Here is a 15,306-nt window from a genome sequence, read left to right as displayed (position 1 = left end):
GACGAGCGTATCTTCTTCAAACATGAACATGACTGTGGTTCTCTGAACATTGGACAACAAACAAGGAGATTCACAAATTCCATACTTTTAGTCAAAATTTAGGAAAGCCCCCTCAAATCTTAATTGGCATGAACTGTCTGCCGGCAACAGCCGGAAGCCATGATGTTTTCGGGTTGTCCGTCCATCCGTCCCATTCTCGTGGAAGACCTTTCTTTCTTTAAAGTTGGCACTAACATCCTCATCTATACCGTCCTCAAGGATGAATGGAATTTTAATTTGTTGGTCAAATGATGTGAAAGATATTGTAAACTTTAAAAAGGTCAACTTCATTATGACATCACAATGTTCTTCAAAAACACTTTTCAATGCCATTCAGTGTCTTGCTCAAGGACACTTCAACATGAACTATGCACACACTGAAGGATCCGAGTCTCTGAGTCTCCCTCTCTCTTGAAGAGGGCTTCAGTGTTGAATCCAGTCCAGTTTTGTTATTGATTTGCATCCCAATGATCTTTTACGAGTCCACCCACGTCACTTCCTCTCCCTGGACGACAACTAGGCCTCCTGTTCCTCTGGTCACTCTTTGGTTTAGCTGATGTTGAGCTTCAGGTGATTGTTGTTGAACCAAAGTGTGACGAAGCTTATTAAGATCCTTCAAAGTCTTCACTACTTACATTGTGAGAGGCTTGATAGATGTGGATGTAAACTTGACTGGTTGGCGAAGGCATACAACGTGAGGGGGTGAGCCACGTCTTTACATCCCCAAGTTTCACGTTGTGCCCACTATCGGGAACAGACCAAATACAGACTCCACTTAATTGTTCCCCATTGCCAAGGAGAATATACTTCATATCCCTCTGGCTTGCTGAGTGTTCAGTAAGGTCTTTACCAGGAATCTTCATTGTTTTGCTAAACTATTTTTACAACTGTTTAATTACATTAATTGGTAAGAATTCTTATTCGGTTAAAAATTAAATTGTTGATCAATAAATTGGGCTGCACGGTGGTGTAGTGGCTAGCACTGTCGCCTCACAGCAAGAGGGCTGCGGGTTCAATTCCCGGTCGGAGCGGTCCTTCTGTGTGGAGTTTGCATGTTCTCCCCGTGGCAGCGTGGGTTCTCTCCGGGCTCTCCGGCTTCCTCCCACAGTCCAAAGACATGCTGCAGGTTAATTGATCTCTAAATGTCCCATAGGTGTGAATGTGAGAGTGAATGGTTGTATGTCCCTACATGTGCCCTCGATGGACTGGCGGCCTGTCCAGGGTGTCCCCTGCCTTCGCCCTATGTCAGCTGGGATAGGCTCCATCGCCCCGCGACCCTAATGAGGATAAGCGGTATTGAAAATGGATGGATGGATGGATCAATAAATTCCCTTACCCTAAAACATGTTTTAAAAAATGAAAAAGTACCAAGAGTATTGCATTAGTAAATGACCGATAAGCAGAACCATACTGCTGTTTCTTTTTGAAGAACATATCTGTGACTTTAGGAGGGTTGGTCTTCCAATATGAACCGGCTTTGAAGGCCCTGTCTCCTGAATGGTTACTCAAACTACATTCTAACACTCATGTTGTCAACATGTAGGAACAATGGGGAGAGGTCACAAAGGGATTTCTTTTTGTTGATGGAATGCTATGATAAACTTCTTAAAAACTTGTACAAAATAACCGATCTTCCTTCTGCTCCCCAGGTTGGAAACTACCTGCGCATGTTCAGAGGCTCTCTGTATAAAAGGTATCCATCTTTATGGAGGAGGCTGGCCTCGGTGGAGGAGAGGAAGAAGATTGTAGCGTCATCACATGGTAAGTGGTGTGACTTCTGGACCAAATTAAAATGACGTCATTTTGGATTACTCTTAGTCGGTAATGTTCATCGGTTGTTTATACGGTTAATATTTAATTGCAGCTATAAACTAATATTGGATTGAAAATAAATTGGAACCAACAGTCGAACTAGTGACGTAGGTCATGGTGACACAAAGTGACAGTTGTCATCAATCATGCCAGGATGACGCAGGCTGCCTGGCTCGCATTGAGTTCAGATCTCAGCATGTGGACAGTTTGGACAACTTATCAAACGTCTCATCATCTTCTCCCACAGTTCCTCTCCTGAGCAAAGGGAGGGCAAAACCTGAGTAGAGCCCAGCTGAGAGCTGCTAAGTGCTGTTAAATTACTGCTCATGAAAACCCCTCATTTCTTTTAAATGTTGCTGATTCAAAAGAAAAGCTTTTGAATAACTAACAAAATGACAGAGGGCTTTTATTGTAAAGAATTTATAGAAAAATGTGTTTACTGTCATCGGAGATGATGGAGAAACAATAGAACTGGAAAATCTTCCTGCTTCTGCCCAGTGTGTGTGTGTAGGCTACAGAACATTTAGAGTGTATCAGCAACTGGTACCACGGAGGCAGGACCCAATAAGCAGACACAAGGCAGTTTCAAAAGGGCAAGCTTTACTTGTGACGACAGTCAACGACATCAAAAGACAAACAGACACAGGGAGTTGACACAGACTAAATACACAGGGGAACGAGACATTGAACACAGAGCTACCCAGAAGGTCTGGGTGTAACAGTACCCTCCCCCTCCCCTCCCCTCTAAGGCTGGCACCTGACGGCCCAGGCTCATCAGGGAACCTCCGGTGGAAGTCTCTGAGGTCTGGTCCCAGAATGTTGCTGGCTTTCTCCCAAGATCTCTCTTCAGGACCATACCCCTCTCAATCCACGAGGTACTGCCGACCCCGGCGCGGAACCACCAAGAGACGCTTGACAGCATAGGTCGGACCGCCATCAATGAGTTGGGGTGGTGGTGGAGGTCTGGTGGCCGGAACCAAAGGGCTCTCCTTTGCTGGCCTTAGCCGGGCCACATGAAAAGTGGGGTGGACCCTCATGGGTCTAGGGAGTTTGAGTCTCATGGCCACAGGGTTAATCACTCTTGAAATTGGGAAGGGTCCCACAAACCGAGGAGCCAGCTTACAGGACTCCACATGAAGGGGAAGGTCCCGTGTAGATAGCCACACCTTCTCGCCTACCCGATAGTCAGGGGCCTGGGACCACTGTTGATCTGCCGTATTCTTGTAACAGGCAGAGTTCTTGAGTAGGGTCTGGCGGGCTCAGTCCCAGGTGCGGCGGCGACGGCAGACCATGGCCAGAGCAGAGGGTACTCTAGACTCCTTCTCCAGAGCAGGAAACAGGGGTGGCTGGTAGCCATAGGTGCACTGGAAAGGGGAGAGACCAGTAGATGAGGAGGGGAGAGTGTTGTGCACATACGCAACCCAAATGAGGTGTCTGCACCAGGAAGTGGGGTTCTGGGACACCAGACAGCGAAGGCCAGACTCCAGCTCCTGGTTTAGTCGCTCTATCTGACCATTGGTAACCAGAAGACAGACTGACCGTGGCCCATAGGAGACTGCAGAACTCCTTCCAGAACTTGGAAATGAACTGGGGACCCTGGTCCGACACCACATCTGCAGGGAACCCATGGAGACGGAAAACATGAGAAAGCACAGCCTCCGCCGTCTCCTTGGTGGAGGGCAACTTAGGCAGGGGAATGAAATGGACCATCTTTGAGAATCTGTCCACCACTGTGAGAATGGTGGTGTTACCCTCGGACAGGGGAAACCCAGTGACAAAGTCTAGAGAAATGTCCGACCAGGGGCGATGTGGAACTGGTAGTGGCCTTAGGAGGCCAGGTGGAGAAAGTCGGGGAACCTTACACCGTGCACACACCTGGCAGGCTGATACATACTCCCCAACCTCCCTCTCCATTGAGGGCCACCAGTACCGCTGCTTGATGACGAACATCGTCCTCCGAACGCCGGGGTGGCAGGAAACTCGAGAAGAGTGGCCCCACTGGATGACCTGAGATCGGAGAGAAAAGGGAACAACCATCCTACTGGGGGGGCAACCATCAGGGGCAGAAACACTTGCGGCAGCTTGTCTCACCCTCTCCTCAATGTCCCACGTGGCGGCCCCAACCAGGCAGGAAGGGGGCAGAATGCATGAGGGAGGGTTGGGGGAGGCAACAGGGTCAAACAGTCGAGACAGAGTCGGGTTTCACATTCTTAGAGCCTGGGCGATAAGACAAAGAAAAGTTAAACCTACTAAATAATAGCGCCCACCTGGAACCTAACAGCAGAGGAGGTTAGTGCATGCAGGGGGGCAGCAACAGAACTGAAGTTCCTAATAAACCTCCTAGAAATTGGCAAACCCCAAAAACCGTTGAATCTCCTTGCGGTTGCAAGGAGTGGGCCAACTTGTGACTGCTTCGACCTTCTCCGGTTCCATCCTCACCTCTCCCTCAGACACAATAAACCCCAGGAACGATACAGTGGAGACGTGAAACTCGCATTTCTCGGCCTTTACAAACAGCTGCTGGTCCAGAAGGCGATGGCCCCTCTGGCCGCAGTAGATGCACCTGCCCTCTCGCAGGCGGCGCTGACGTTCCTCGGGAGTCAAGCTGGTCCTCCCAATCTGCATGGGTTCCTCTGCGTGGAGGTGAGGAGCGGTGAAGCCAGGAGGAGCAGGGAACCTAGGGGCTGGGCCGGCAGCGTGGTTGCTGGGGAACGGGCTCCGGTCGAAGCTTGGGCCGGGTCTCCCGAGGGGATAAGGAGGAGTTGGGCAAGGACCTGGCAAGCTAAAAAAGCGACTAGGTCTCTCTCCTAAACTCCTCAAGACGGCTCTCCAGCCTTACAGCCAAGGTGATTAAGGCATCGAGGCTTTCTGAGTCCTCCCTCACAACTAATTCCTCCCTCACCGGGTTATTTAGTGCCTTGAGAAAAAAAACCTGGAGAGACACATCAGACCACCCAGACCCCTGCGATACAGTTCTGAAGTCAAGGGAAAACTCAGCTACGCTGCGGGACCCCTGCCTTAGGGAGAGTAGGCGTGCGGCAATGTCCCCTCTAACGGGGTGATCAAAAACCTTACGCATCTCATCAGAGAAGCACAGAAATGAGGAAATAGTGGGAGACTGACTGTCCCATATGCTAGTAGCCCATGCTAATGCTCTCCTAGTAAGTGAGCTCATAACAAAGGCAATCTTAGCTCTATCAGTCACATACCTAGAGGGTTGCTGGTCGAAAACTAAGGAGCACTGCATAAGAAACTACCTGCACGTTCCCAGATCTCCAGCGTAACGCTCCGGGGAAGGGACGTGTGGCTCCCGGGAGCCAGCGTCGGCCTGGGCAGGAGGCAGAGAAGGAGCCGGGACCTCTGGGACTTCCGGGGCAGGAGAAGGCAGCTGTAAGGAAACCTGACGGAGCTGCTGTCCGAGCTGGTCCACGTTGGTAGAGAGGGACCTGAGGGCCTCCATCATATCCTTGAGCAGTTGGTCATGGTGGCCCACGAGAGCGCCTTGAGAGGCAAGAGCCTGACGGACAGAATCCTGGCCTGCTGAGTCCATCTTGGTTGGTTTGAACTATCAGGAACTGGTACCATGGAGGCAGGACCCAATAAGCAGACACAAGGCGAGGCAAGGTAGTTTCAAAAGGGCAAGCTTTACTTGTAACGACATCAAAAGACAAACAGACACAGGACAGGGAGTTGACACAGACTAAATACACAGGGGAACGAGACACAGGTGGAAACAATGAGGGCGGGACTTACAATCACACTGGAGGGCGGCACACGAGGAGGGAGGCGTTTGGAATGAGAGACAAGGTGAGTGCCAGACAAGACAACAGAGCAGACAGTGAACACAGAGCTACCCAGAAGGTCTGGGTGTAACAGAGTGTAGGCTACAGGACATTTAGAGTGTAGGCTACACGACATTTAGAGTGTAGGCTACATGACATTTAGAGTGTGTAGGCTACAGGACATTTAGAGTGTAGGATACACGACATTTAGAGTGTGTAGGCTACAGCAGTGGTCCCCAACCTTTTTATCACCGCGGACCGGTCAACGCTTGGCAAATTTTACCGCGGCCCGGGGGGGTGTTGGTGCGGTGCGTTAGTGCACCGACCCTTTGAGAGTTACGTGCGTACGTTTTACATGCCTGCACAGATACAGATACACCACAAAAACTAATATAAAGTGCATGGACATTTTTACTCACCATAATGCCAAATCAATGGGAGCCCTGCGCTTGTTTTTCTACACAGACGGTCCCATCTGGGAGTGATGGGAGACAATGACACCCGAAGTGTGTTGCTTATATCCAGTCTACGCCGTTGTTTTGTTTTGGTTGCTGTCACTGCAGAAAACCCCGCTTCACACAGATAGGATGTCGGAAATGGCAACAGGGTTTTCAGTGCGGTGGTGGCGATCTCAGGGTATTCTGCCATGACTTTAATCCAGAACACCGGCAGAGTTGTTGTCTCGAACATAATTTTAAGGCCGCCGTCATTTGCGATCTCCAGCAGTTGATCATCTTCTTGCACAGATATGCTAGATTCACCTGGTTTGTTGACAAATGGGTTGCGGATCCATTCCTTGCCAGTTCGTGGGTCCTTTGTGGTTGGGAAGTAGCGCTCAAACTCCTTTAAAAGCAAAGACAGGTGATCGTGCACCAGCTGGGAGAATGAAGGCTCAGGCTCAGTCTCACCCAAAATCCCCGATAATGTTTGAAACATGTCCAATATGCCTCTGTTCACTCGCCGTCCCCACAAATCCAATTTGGCTTTAAATGCAGCTACTTTATCTGCCAACTTGAAGACAGTTATCATTTTTTCTTGAAGTGACAGATTGAGTTCATTGAGCAGGTTGAATATATCGCCAGTTTTGCGACCCATTCCTTGTCACTGAAATGTGCTGCTAGCGGTGACTTCTTTTCTGAGAGAAATCTTTGCAGCGGCTCTCTTAATTCAAAAACTCTGGCCAGCGATTTCCCTCTGGATAACCATCTTATTTCTGTGTATAAGAGAAGGCATCTGTGCTCTGCGTCCATCTCCTCACAAAGCTGCTCAAACAGGCGCGAGTTAAGGGCATGTGCTTTGACATGGTTAATAACTTTAACAACGTCAGTCAATACGCTGTTCAATTCCGGTAGCATTTTTCGGCTTGCCAGCATTTCCCTGTGAATGATACAATGCGTAGATTCACACTCAGGTGCAACCTCCTTAATCAGAGCAGTTAAACCAGACAGCCGTCCGGTCATGGCAGCAGCTCCGTCTGTGCATATGCCGATACAAAAGGACCATTTCAGTTTTCCTGATATATAACCATCCAGCGACTTGAACAGTTCTGCGGCTGTGGTGTTGGTTGGCAACGATAGTGCACATAATATGTCCTCATGCACATCCTCCTGATAAAGATATCGCACATAAACAAGTAGTATTGCCTTGTTGTCAACATCTGTAGATTCATCAGCCTGGAGGGCGTACCACGGTGATGTATTAATCCTCTCCAACAATTGTGTCTCAATGTCTTCGGCTATTTCTTCAATGCGCCGAGTCACGGTACTAGCCGACAGAGGCACCTGTGCTATCTTTTTAACAGCGGCCTCCCCTAGAAGTTCACGGCAAATGTCTTTAGTGGAGGGCAAGATCAATTCTTCACCAATAGTGAATGGCTTTTTAGCCTTAGCAATACGGTTAGCCACTAAGTATGACGCTCTAAGTGCATTCGCATTTACTGATGTGGTGGCCCTCAGTAATTTCTTCTGTCCTTCGTGTTCCTGTTTTTTTCTTTCAAAATACTCCAGGGGCTTGTCTTGTGTGGCGAAGCAGTTTTGAAGGCTTCATTGCCTCATTAGCAAGCCGGTCGCCGCATATTATGCAGAGCGGGCTTGGAATATGGGAATCACCTGCCGCGATAAACCCATATTTTAAGTAGGTCTCCTGGTATTGTCTGGTAAAAGTTTTCTTTTTCTTTGAACTCGTAGGCTCTTCTTCTGTCTCTTCACTAGACCTTTTCCCTTTCGCAAAAAAAATATCCAAAGACGTCTGTTTCTTACTCATTTTGCTAGCTTGTGGGTTAAAATTGGGCGCACAAGTGACTGGGATGCAAACGAGCGAATCCGGTCATTTTTCAAAATAAAAGGTTTTTCAAAAATAAAAGATCGTTCATACTCTGATAATAAATAAAACGGAAATTATTAATAATTTCTTGTGCGGCCCGGTACCAATTGATCCCGGGGGTTGGGGACCACTGGGCTACAGGACATTTAGAGTGTAGGATACAGGACATTTAGAGTGTAGGCTACAGGACATTTAGAGTGTAGGATACACGACATTTAGAGTGTAGGATACACGACATTTAGAGTGTAGGATACACGACATTTAGAGTGTAGGCTACAGGACATTTAGAGTGTAGGATACAGGACATTTAGAGTGTAGGCTACAGGACATTTAGAGTGTAGACTACACACCATTGCGAAGTGTAGGATACACGACATTTAGAGTGTAGGATACAGGACATTTAGAGTGTAGGCTACAGGACATTTAGAGTGTAGACTACACACCATTGCGAAGTGTAGGATACACGACATTTAGAGTGTAGGATACACGACATTTAGAGTGTAGGCTACAGGACATTTAGAGTGTAGGCTACAGGACATTTAGAGTGTAGGCTACAGGACATTTAGAGTGTAGGATACACGACATTTAGAGTGTAGGATACACGACATTTAGAGTGTAGGCTACAGGACACTTTTTACTACATCTCAGAGGTACATGTTGTACTTTTTACTTCTCTAACTGGAGGAGTAAAATTATTCAGGATCTGAATAATGTCTTATCCACTAATTACTGTGTAAGTTTGGGAATTCACTTGGCAAACAGTTAATATAGAAACGGTGTGGCGGGGGAGGCACTGTTTGCTTGTGTGTGGCGATCTGCAGCTGGCGTCAACAGGTTGCTGTGCCTTGCTCTGGCTCCATATCTTGGTGTTTGTTGAACCAAGGTGTGATGAAACCTCACACAGGGAAGGTGGGGATACTACATTTAACATGGCCAGATAGCTACCATGTTTAACCCACCCAACAAACATGACTGAATAACACCAAATCCCTAGCAAATAAAGCCGCAATACGTTTGAGATTCAACACTTAAGATGTGAGTAATAGTTGACATCCGTGTTTCTGTCCCTCTGTAGCCACGAGTGTTACTCTGCTGAAGGCATCCGAATGTGAAGAGATCTTCGAGGGTAATGATGAGAAATACAAGGCGGTGTCTATCAGCACAGAGCCTCCAGCTTACCTCAGGTAACTTCAATGAGATGATGCTCATTTCACATTTGTTGTGTTTTTTTAATTACTTTTACATTTAAATGTTTTTTTCATTGTATCAACTTTGTTTTTATTTTCCTTTCTATAAGGGAGCAGAAAGCTAAGAGGAGCAGTCAGTGGGTCCCCACGCTGCCCAACAGCTCTCACCATCTCGATGCTGTGCCTTGCTCCACCACCATCAACCGCAACCGAATGGGCCGTGACAAGAAAAGGACCTTTCCCCTGTGGTAAGAAAGCTGTGCAGCTGTACGGCACAAGCTCTGTATCTCTGTTGTGAAACAATATATCTCGGGCTAAAGGTACAGTAGCTCCTAACTAGTCAAGTCAGGAGAAACTCAGAGAAATTCAAAGAGATCTCTTTCTAAAGGGATTCCATTTGCGGACAGATAAACAGCAGGCAACTTGAGAGTGATATTTAAGAAATACTTCACATTGCCATCATGTCAACACTGTAATATCTTCACATTATGATGATGTTAGTTAATTTTAATACATTTTTAAACCAGAATTCTGGCTAGATCTTCCACAGTGCATCTTTTTACAAGACAATCTATAATTCTTGGATCCTCAATAATAATCCAACATTGAGGTTTGCTGCGTCTTGTTCTCGCTCAGCTTTGATGACCACGACCCGGCAGTGATCCATGAGAATGCAGCCCAGGTAGAGGCGCTGGTTCCCATTCGCCTAGACATGGAGATTGACGGTCAGAAACTGCGAGATGCCTTCACATGGAACATGAATGGTAATAAATACGTCAACTAGCTTACCAACATCCAAAACCTACTGTACTTTTCTGGTATGTCAAGTTAACCTTCCTAATCTGTCCCTCTTCAGAGAAACTGATGACCCCAGAGATGTTTGCGGAGATTTTATGTGATGACCTGGACCTGAATCCTCTGGCCTTTGTCCCTGCCATTGCCTCAGCCATTCGTCAGCAGATTGAGTCCTACCCCACTGACGGCATCCTGGAAGAGCAGGCAGACCAGAGAGTCATCATCAAGGTGCGTGATGAACCAAAGGAACCACGATTCCTTAAGGAATAGCAGGTGGTTTTAATACACTGGACCAGGGTTTGTTAGGTCATTTAAATTTCCCTGGAATGTGTTTCGGATGCACATTTACACAAATAACAAATAACATTCTTCAAGCCAAGTTCTCTCCAAGATGGAGAGCTTGTTGTTTTTTTAAATAACAGTCTTCGGGAGCAATTTGCGGTTAAGTGTCTTGTCCAAGGACACATCGACATGAACGTGTGGAGGATCAAACCTGTGAAAAATTGAGCTATTATCAGATTTATTGACTCGGCCAAAGAAGAATTATCCACTGTGCCCAAAGACTTTTAAAAACGCAGATTGTAACTTGAGACAGAGGATTCTGATGGTGGAAACCCCTTTGTGTTTGTTTCTGTATTCCTCAGTTGAACATCCATGTGGGGAACATTTCTCTGGTGGACCAGTTTGAGTGGGACATGTCGGAGAGAGAGAACTCACCGGAGTCATTTGCACTGAAACTGTGCTCTGAGCTCGGTCTGGGCGGAGAGTTCGTCACCACGATCGCCTACAGCATCCGCGGTCAGCTCAGCTGGCACCAGAGGACCTATGCCTTCAGGTAACTCAGACAATCATTCAACACACGATGATTAAGGCACACAGAACGTATAATACTATAAACCTTCATGGACTCTGGAGGACTGAACCTCACTTCTTGTGACAACGTTTCTTGGAATGTAGTCGCTCCCTTATTGTCTATACACATTATGAGCTGATCTTTGATGTGTTATGTTGGACTGATTCAGTACTGCGATGCTTGTAATCTACTTGCAGTGAGAACCCACTCCCGACAGTAGAGATCGCTATCCGCAATACGGGTGATGCAGACCAGTGGTGCCCCCTGCTGGAGACCCTCACAGATGCCGAAATGGAGAAGAAGATCCGAGACCAAGACAGGAACACAAGGTGAGACAGTCATATACAGATGGAGTACTTCATTCAATAAATGTATATCTAGTCCAGTGTACCTAATACACAAGGTGTGTTGTTTCAAGAGCTGTTGCCTAAATGAGATTTGAAAGAATAAAATAGACCGTTGTATATTGCTGACGGTTTAAAGAAGGATGTTCTTTAGTTAACAGAAGGTATTGTATAAGATCACTCAAATGTAAAGTAGATGTCATTTTGATGGTTAAGAAGTGTGCTGGTGCGTCGTATAGGCATAGTATGGACAAAAATGGTGCAACAAATAAGCAATGACAAATGCTGTAACAAGGTTAATTTGTTTAAAAAACTGCTAGTTGAGATATCTATGGCAAAACAATACAAACAAAAGGATGTTGGTTGCTGTAACTGACATTTCTTAAGCCCCACACGCAGTGAACCACCACACCTGAGACAGAAGACGATGAAACTATTCCTTTAGTCACTGGTACAATCACAATGTGTATACATTCAATTCTATTCAATTTGTTTGTTATAACACATAATCTCAAATTGTCCTCAGAGGGATGATTTGAGATATAAAATATACTAAAGCTAGTTAAGTGCTAACATACTCTGCTAATGTTAGAAACCTGACTTATTAGAAATATATATATATATATATATATATATATATATATATATATATATATATATATATATATATATCCTACCAAGAGAAATCATAGCATCTATGAGTGTCACTATTACGCAACGTTTAACCAGGACTAGCTCCAAATCCACTATGCCAGCCTGAACATCTGAAACCATTGAGTCTATGGGGCAGTTGGTAGGCGGACCCTGGTCAGAACTGGCCGATGCTCCACTTTGATTGGCCAGACTGGTTAGAGGGGGATAAAGGGGTCAATTGTTTCCCTACTGGCTACAACAAGATATCTTAAGCAACGTCAGTGTTTTTGATGGTGGACCATATCCACAGTTCTCAGTCAGTGTAGGTTCAGTCTCTAGAGGATCTGGAGGATCCAGTGTAAGGCCCAGTGAGCTGAAGGTCTGCTCAGCAGGGACAACCTCTTAGCTGAGTGTGTTCATGCAGAGCAGTGCTCCTCCTTTGGACTACAGCAAGGGGCGCGTGATCTTTTTGAAAATATTGATTTGAAGTCATGCATCATTTCTCAAATATTTACAAGCTAAGAAGTTAAATAAAAAGAAAGAACAACATTCTGTAGGTTGTGAACAATACAAATAGTGCACATAAATACACACTGAATGTGTATACAAGGACTGGATGATCATGTACAGCATGTTCAAGTAAAGGATCATATGTGTAAAAACTAATTCTAGAGGGAAATGTACTGTGTGGGTGATGTTTAAAATGCTCCAAACAACATTTCTGACTTCATCAGGATTTATGGCCCCGCAAAGGCATGAAGTCAGCTAAAATCTGTCTATGATTTTAGGAGCCTATTTTGTCTTAAGTTGCTTCTAGCTTCCAGCATCAGGTTACGGCTGAATAAATACATTTATGAAATTATTTAATAATTTATAGCAAGATTTCAGCAGTTATTTTAAGGAAATTCAAGTCTGGTTAATGAATGACTGGTGGTCTACGCTGAATAAAACTGATGATGATTGACTCTTTTCTCCAACTAAGGGATCTTCTTTCACTACTGCTGCTGTGTTCAAATAGATAAATGGCATAATGTTCATATTTCTATAGATCCAGTGGATTAAAATGGCTTTTTATTTACACTCACTGTTTCTGGAACATACCCCAACGCAGACATTTTTGCATGTTTATTTATTTTGTCCCTTTGTTTAGATCCTCTATATAATATGGATCTTGTCTAAGTAGAGATCCATATTCCAGATGCTCGGATCATTCTTGAAATAATCGATCAAAATGTGTTTTTCTAGGCGTATGAGACGACTGGCCAACACCGCCCCCTCCTGGTAGAAAAAGGCGCTGCATCGACAGACGAAGACACAGACTCCTGTTACTCTGAAATAATCACGTAAATACACACCAGGTCATCCTTTATGCATGAAGGAAGCGTGTTCCTGCACTCAGGCGGTCTCCATGGACGCCTCACTGACTGAACACAACACACACATCCAGGCATTCCTCATAGCAATGCACCAATCATAGCAGCAGTTCAAATCTCAGCCAACATGACTGTCATCAAAGGATATTTACAGAAGTCACTGTTCACTCATCACAGCACCAAATATTCACACTCCACGTGTCAAGCCAACATCACTGTATTACAGTGTCGGAGTTTAATATATCTGTATAAATACGATATGAACATCGTTTGTATATCATCAGGGGAACTCAACACTCACTCAAATTCTTCCGACCAGTAACAGGTCTGTGATGATCCACGACTGAGCAGACTCCTTTAGATCCTGTCCTCAGTAGCATCTAGTACTGCACTAGAGGTGTTTTTCACAGCAGACACATTGGAAAGGAGAAGCATAGGTCGAATTCATAATATTAATGTTGGCTCTGTGTCCCCAGTACATAGTAACATATAATGAAGTGGGTAGTAATATTAATGACATCTGTGCTTGTCCAGTCAAAGATCCCTTTTACACTCGTCATTTCAACCCGGCTCCATGTAAACCACGCTTCAGAAATCAGTGGTAAACTGGTAATCGCCAATATGCGAGAAAAATAATAACTTCTGCACTTAAGCAGTTTGGTTACTATTTTTATTAATTTATAGATTCATACTGGCCTTGCAAAGCAAACCTTTGTTGGTGGACGATCCCCCAGATATAATACCAAATTCCCCCCCATGTGTTGGGTGTCAACATTGGTGATGGTGGAAGAACCTAAGAAAACAAACTAAAGTCCCAATAATCATTGGGATGGTGTGACACAACGCTCATGCCAGCAGAATCATTCAGGCCACTAAATATTCCACATCCAGGCTTTAATAAATGAGTGAGCCCCAGTAAGTGTGTTTGCTACTTTGGTATCCTGTGGCTGATGTTGGTTATTTAAGTGTTTCTGTGTAAAGTCCAACTCCATCCCATAACGTTACTGTGTGCTCAAACAACGTGTTCGCAGCCAATCAGAGTTGGTTTGATTTCTGCATGTAGACTCTGGTTCTGATCTGACTTACCAGTTGGATCAGTTCTGTGCACCGGTGTTCATTGCATGCTAACACATAGGTAGTTCATACTGTGCTGTGCATGAGGGACGGACGAGTTGTTCCCGTTGTTACTCGTATTGCATCAGACTAGAACCTCTCTTTTACTGGCAGTGTAAACACTAGCTGACAAGAACCAATGGTGTCTTTTAAAAGTGCTGATTTTCAACTTGAAAATAATTATGTTAACGTATGTACCGCCACTTGTGTTCTTTTTTTGTAAAATTGCTTTACCTTTATAGTGGACTTGTTTTTTTTATATGAAAAATAACAATAAAGAAAACTTGTTGGAAATAGTGTTTTTTTTGTTTTGTTTTTTAACCTGGGTTTTTATATTGTGCTAATTTCGTTCAGCTATGAGATAACTTTGCATAAAGGTTACAGATACAGGAGTCTTTAGTTATCACCCTGCAAAACATGGATGAAAATACTCTATGGGATGGTACGTGTAAAGTTCTGAAGAGAAACATTTTGGTCTCAACAGATTCTGCAAAATTACATTAATTTGATGTATTCTATAAATTAACATTACTAAGTGTTCAGACTTTTATTTAAGAAAGCTCCAGAAGTCTAAATAAGTTAACCTTCCACTTAAAAGTGAATAATGATTACATGTCAGTGAGATTCCACCATATCTGCAAATAGAATAATTTGTTTGTATTATATATTTAGTTAAATAATATCCCACTTATTATATCTGATATTGTTGAGAATCTCTCCTTGAACCTTTCAAACATATTGAAGCACTGTTGTAATGAATCATGGTTGGTCCTTCAGAGTTGATCATAACAAGCATGTCTGAAGGACATCAACGTGATGACCTGCAGCTTCCTGACGTTAAACTCCCACTAAACTGAGCCAGAACACCTGGAATCAATTATCTAATGGCATGGTTTCTCTTGAATGACGTGAACGCTGGCGCATCGAGCTGCCGCTGCTCTCCGGTTGTTTTAAAGTTTTTTCGACGATTTTTCTACACATTTTCTGCACAGTTTGCAGCAGACCACCTACTTACTGTCATCCCGTTTAGTTTAATAGGAACTGTGCTTAAAG

At 44.8% G+C, this 15,306-nt stretch overlaps 1 protein-coding gene and 1 long non-coding RNA gene across 3 annotated transcripts in view; one reads left to right on the top strand and one right to left on the bottom strand.

The window, feature by feature from the left end:
* Nucleotides 1-14,544, top strand: part of LOC117740161 (SWI/SNF-related matrix-associated actin-dependent regulator of chromatin subfamily B member 1-like) — a 16,296-nt gene extending 1,752 nt beyond the window's left edge. Inside the window, exons 2-9 of the mRNA XM_034546377.1 lie at nt 1,689-1,800; nt 9,031-9,139; nt 9,253-9,390; nt 9,779-9,906; nt 9,999-10,165; nt 10,582-10,772; nt 10,988-11,119; nt 13,013-14,544. Of these exons, the coding sequence (XP_034402268.1) occupies nt 1,689-1,800; nt 9,031-9,139; nt 9,253-9,390; nt 9,779-9,906; nt 9,999-10,165; nt 10,582-10,772; nt 10,988-11,119; nt 13,013-13,052 (1,017 nt within the window). The 3' untranslated portion in view covers nt 13,053-14,544. The remainder of the gene's footprint in view (nt 1-1,688; nt 1,801-9,030; nt 9,140-9,252; nt 9,391-9,778; nt 9,907-9,998; nt 10,166-10,581; nt 10,773-10,987; nt 11,120-13,012) is intronic.
* On the bottom strand, nt 2,609-10,765 carry LOC117740162. 2 transcript variants are annotated; one of them, XR_004610570.1, is made up of 5 exons: nt 10,655-10,765; nt 9,976-10,129; nt 3,727-9,848; nt 3,391-3,464; nt 2,609-3,215 (listed from the first exon to the last, which is right to left on the bottom strand). It is a non-coding gene; the product is annotated as an uncharacterized LOC117740162 (long non-coding RNA). The 2 variants fall into 2 exon arrangements; XR_004610569.1 differs by having other exon boundaries at nt 3,391-9,848.
* Nucleotides 14,545-15,306: the final 762 nt, after the last annotated feature.

Source organism: Cyclopterus lumpus, chromosome 12 (genome assembly GCF_009769545.1).
Source record: "Cyclopterus lumpus isolate fCycLum1 chromosome 12, fCycLum1.pri, whole genome shotgun sequence".
NCBI lineage: Eukaryota > Metazoa > Chordata > Actinopteri > Perciformes > Cyclopteridae > Cyclopterus > Cyclopterus lumpus.
Note: the sequence above shows the minus strand (reverse complement) of the source record. Positions and strands in the feature narration are given on the sequence as shown.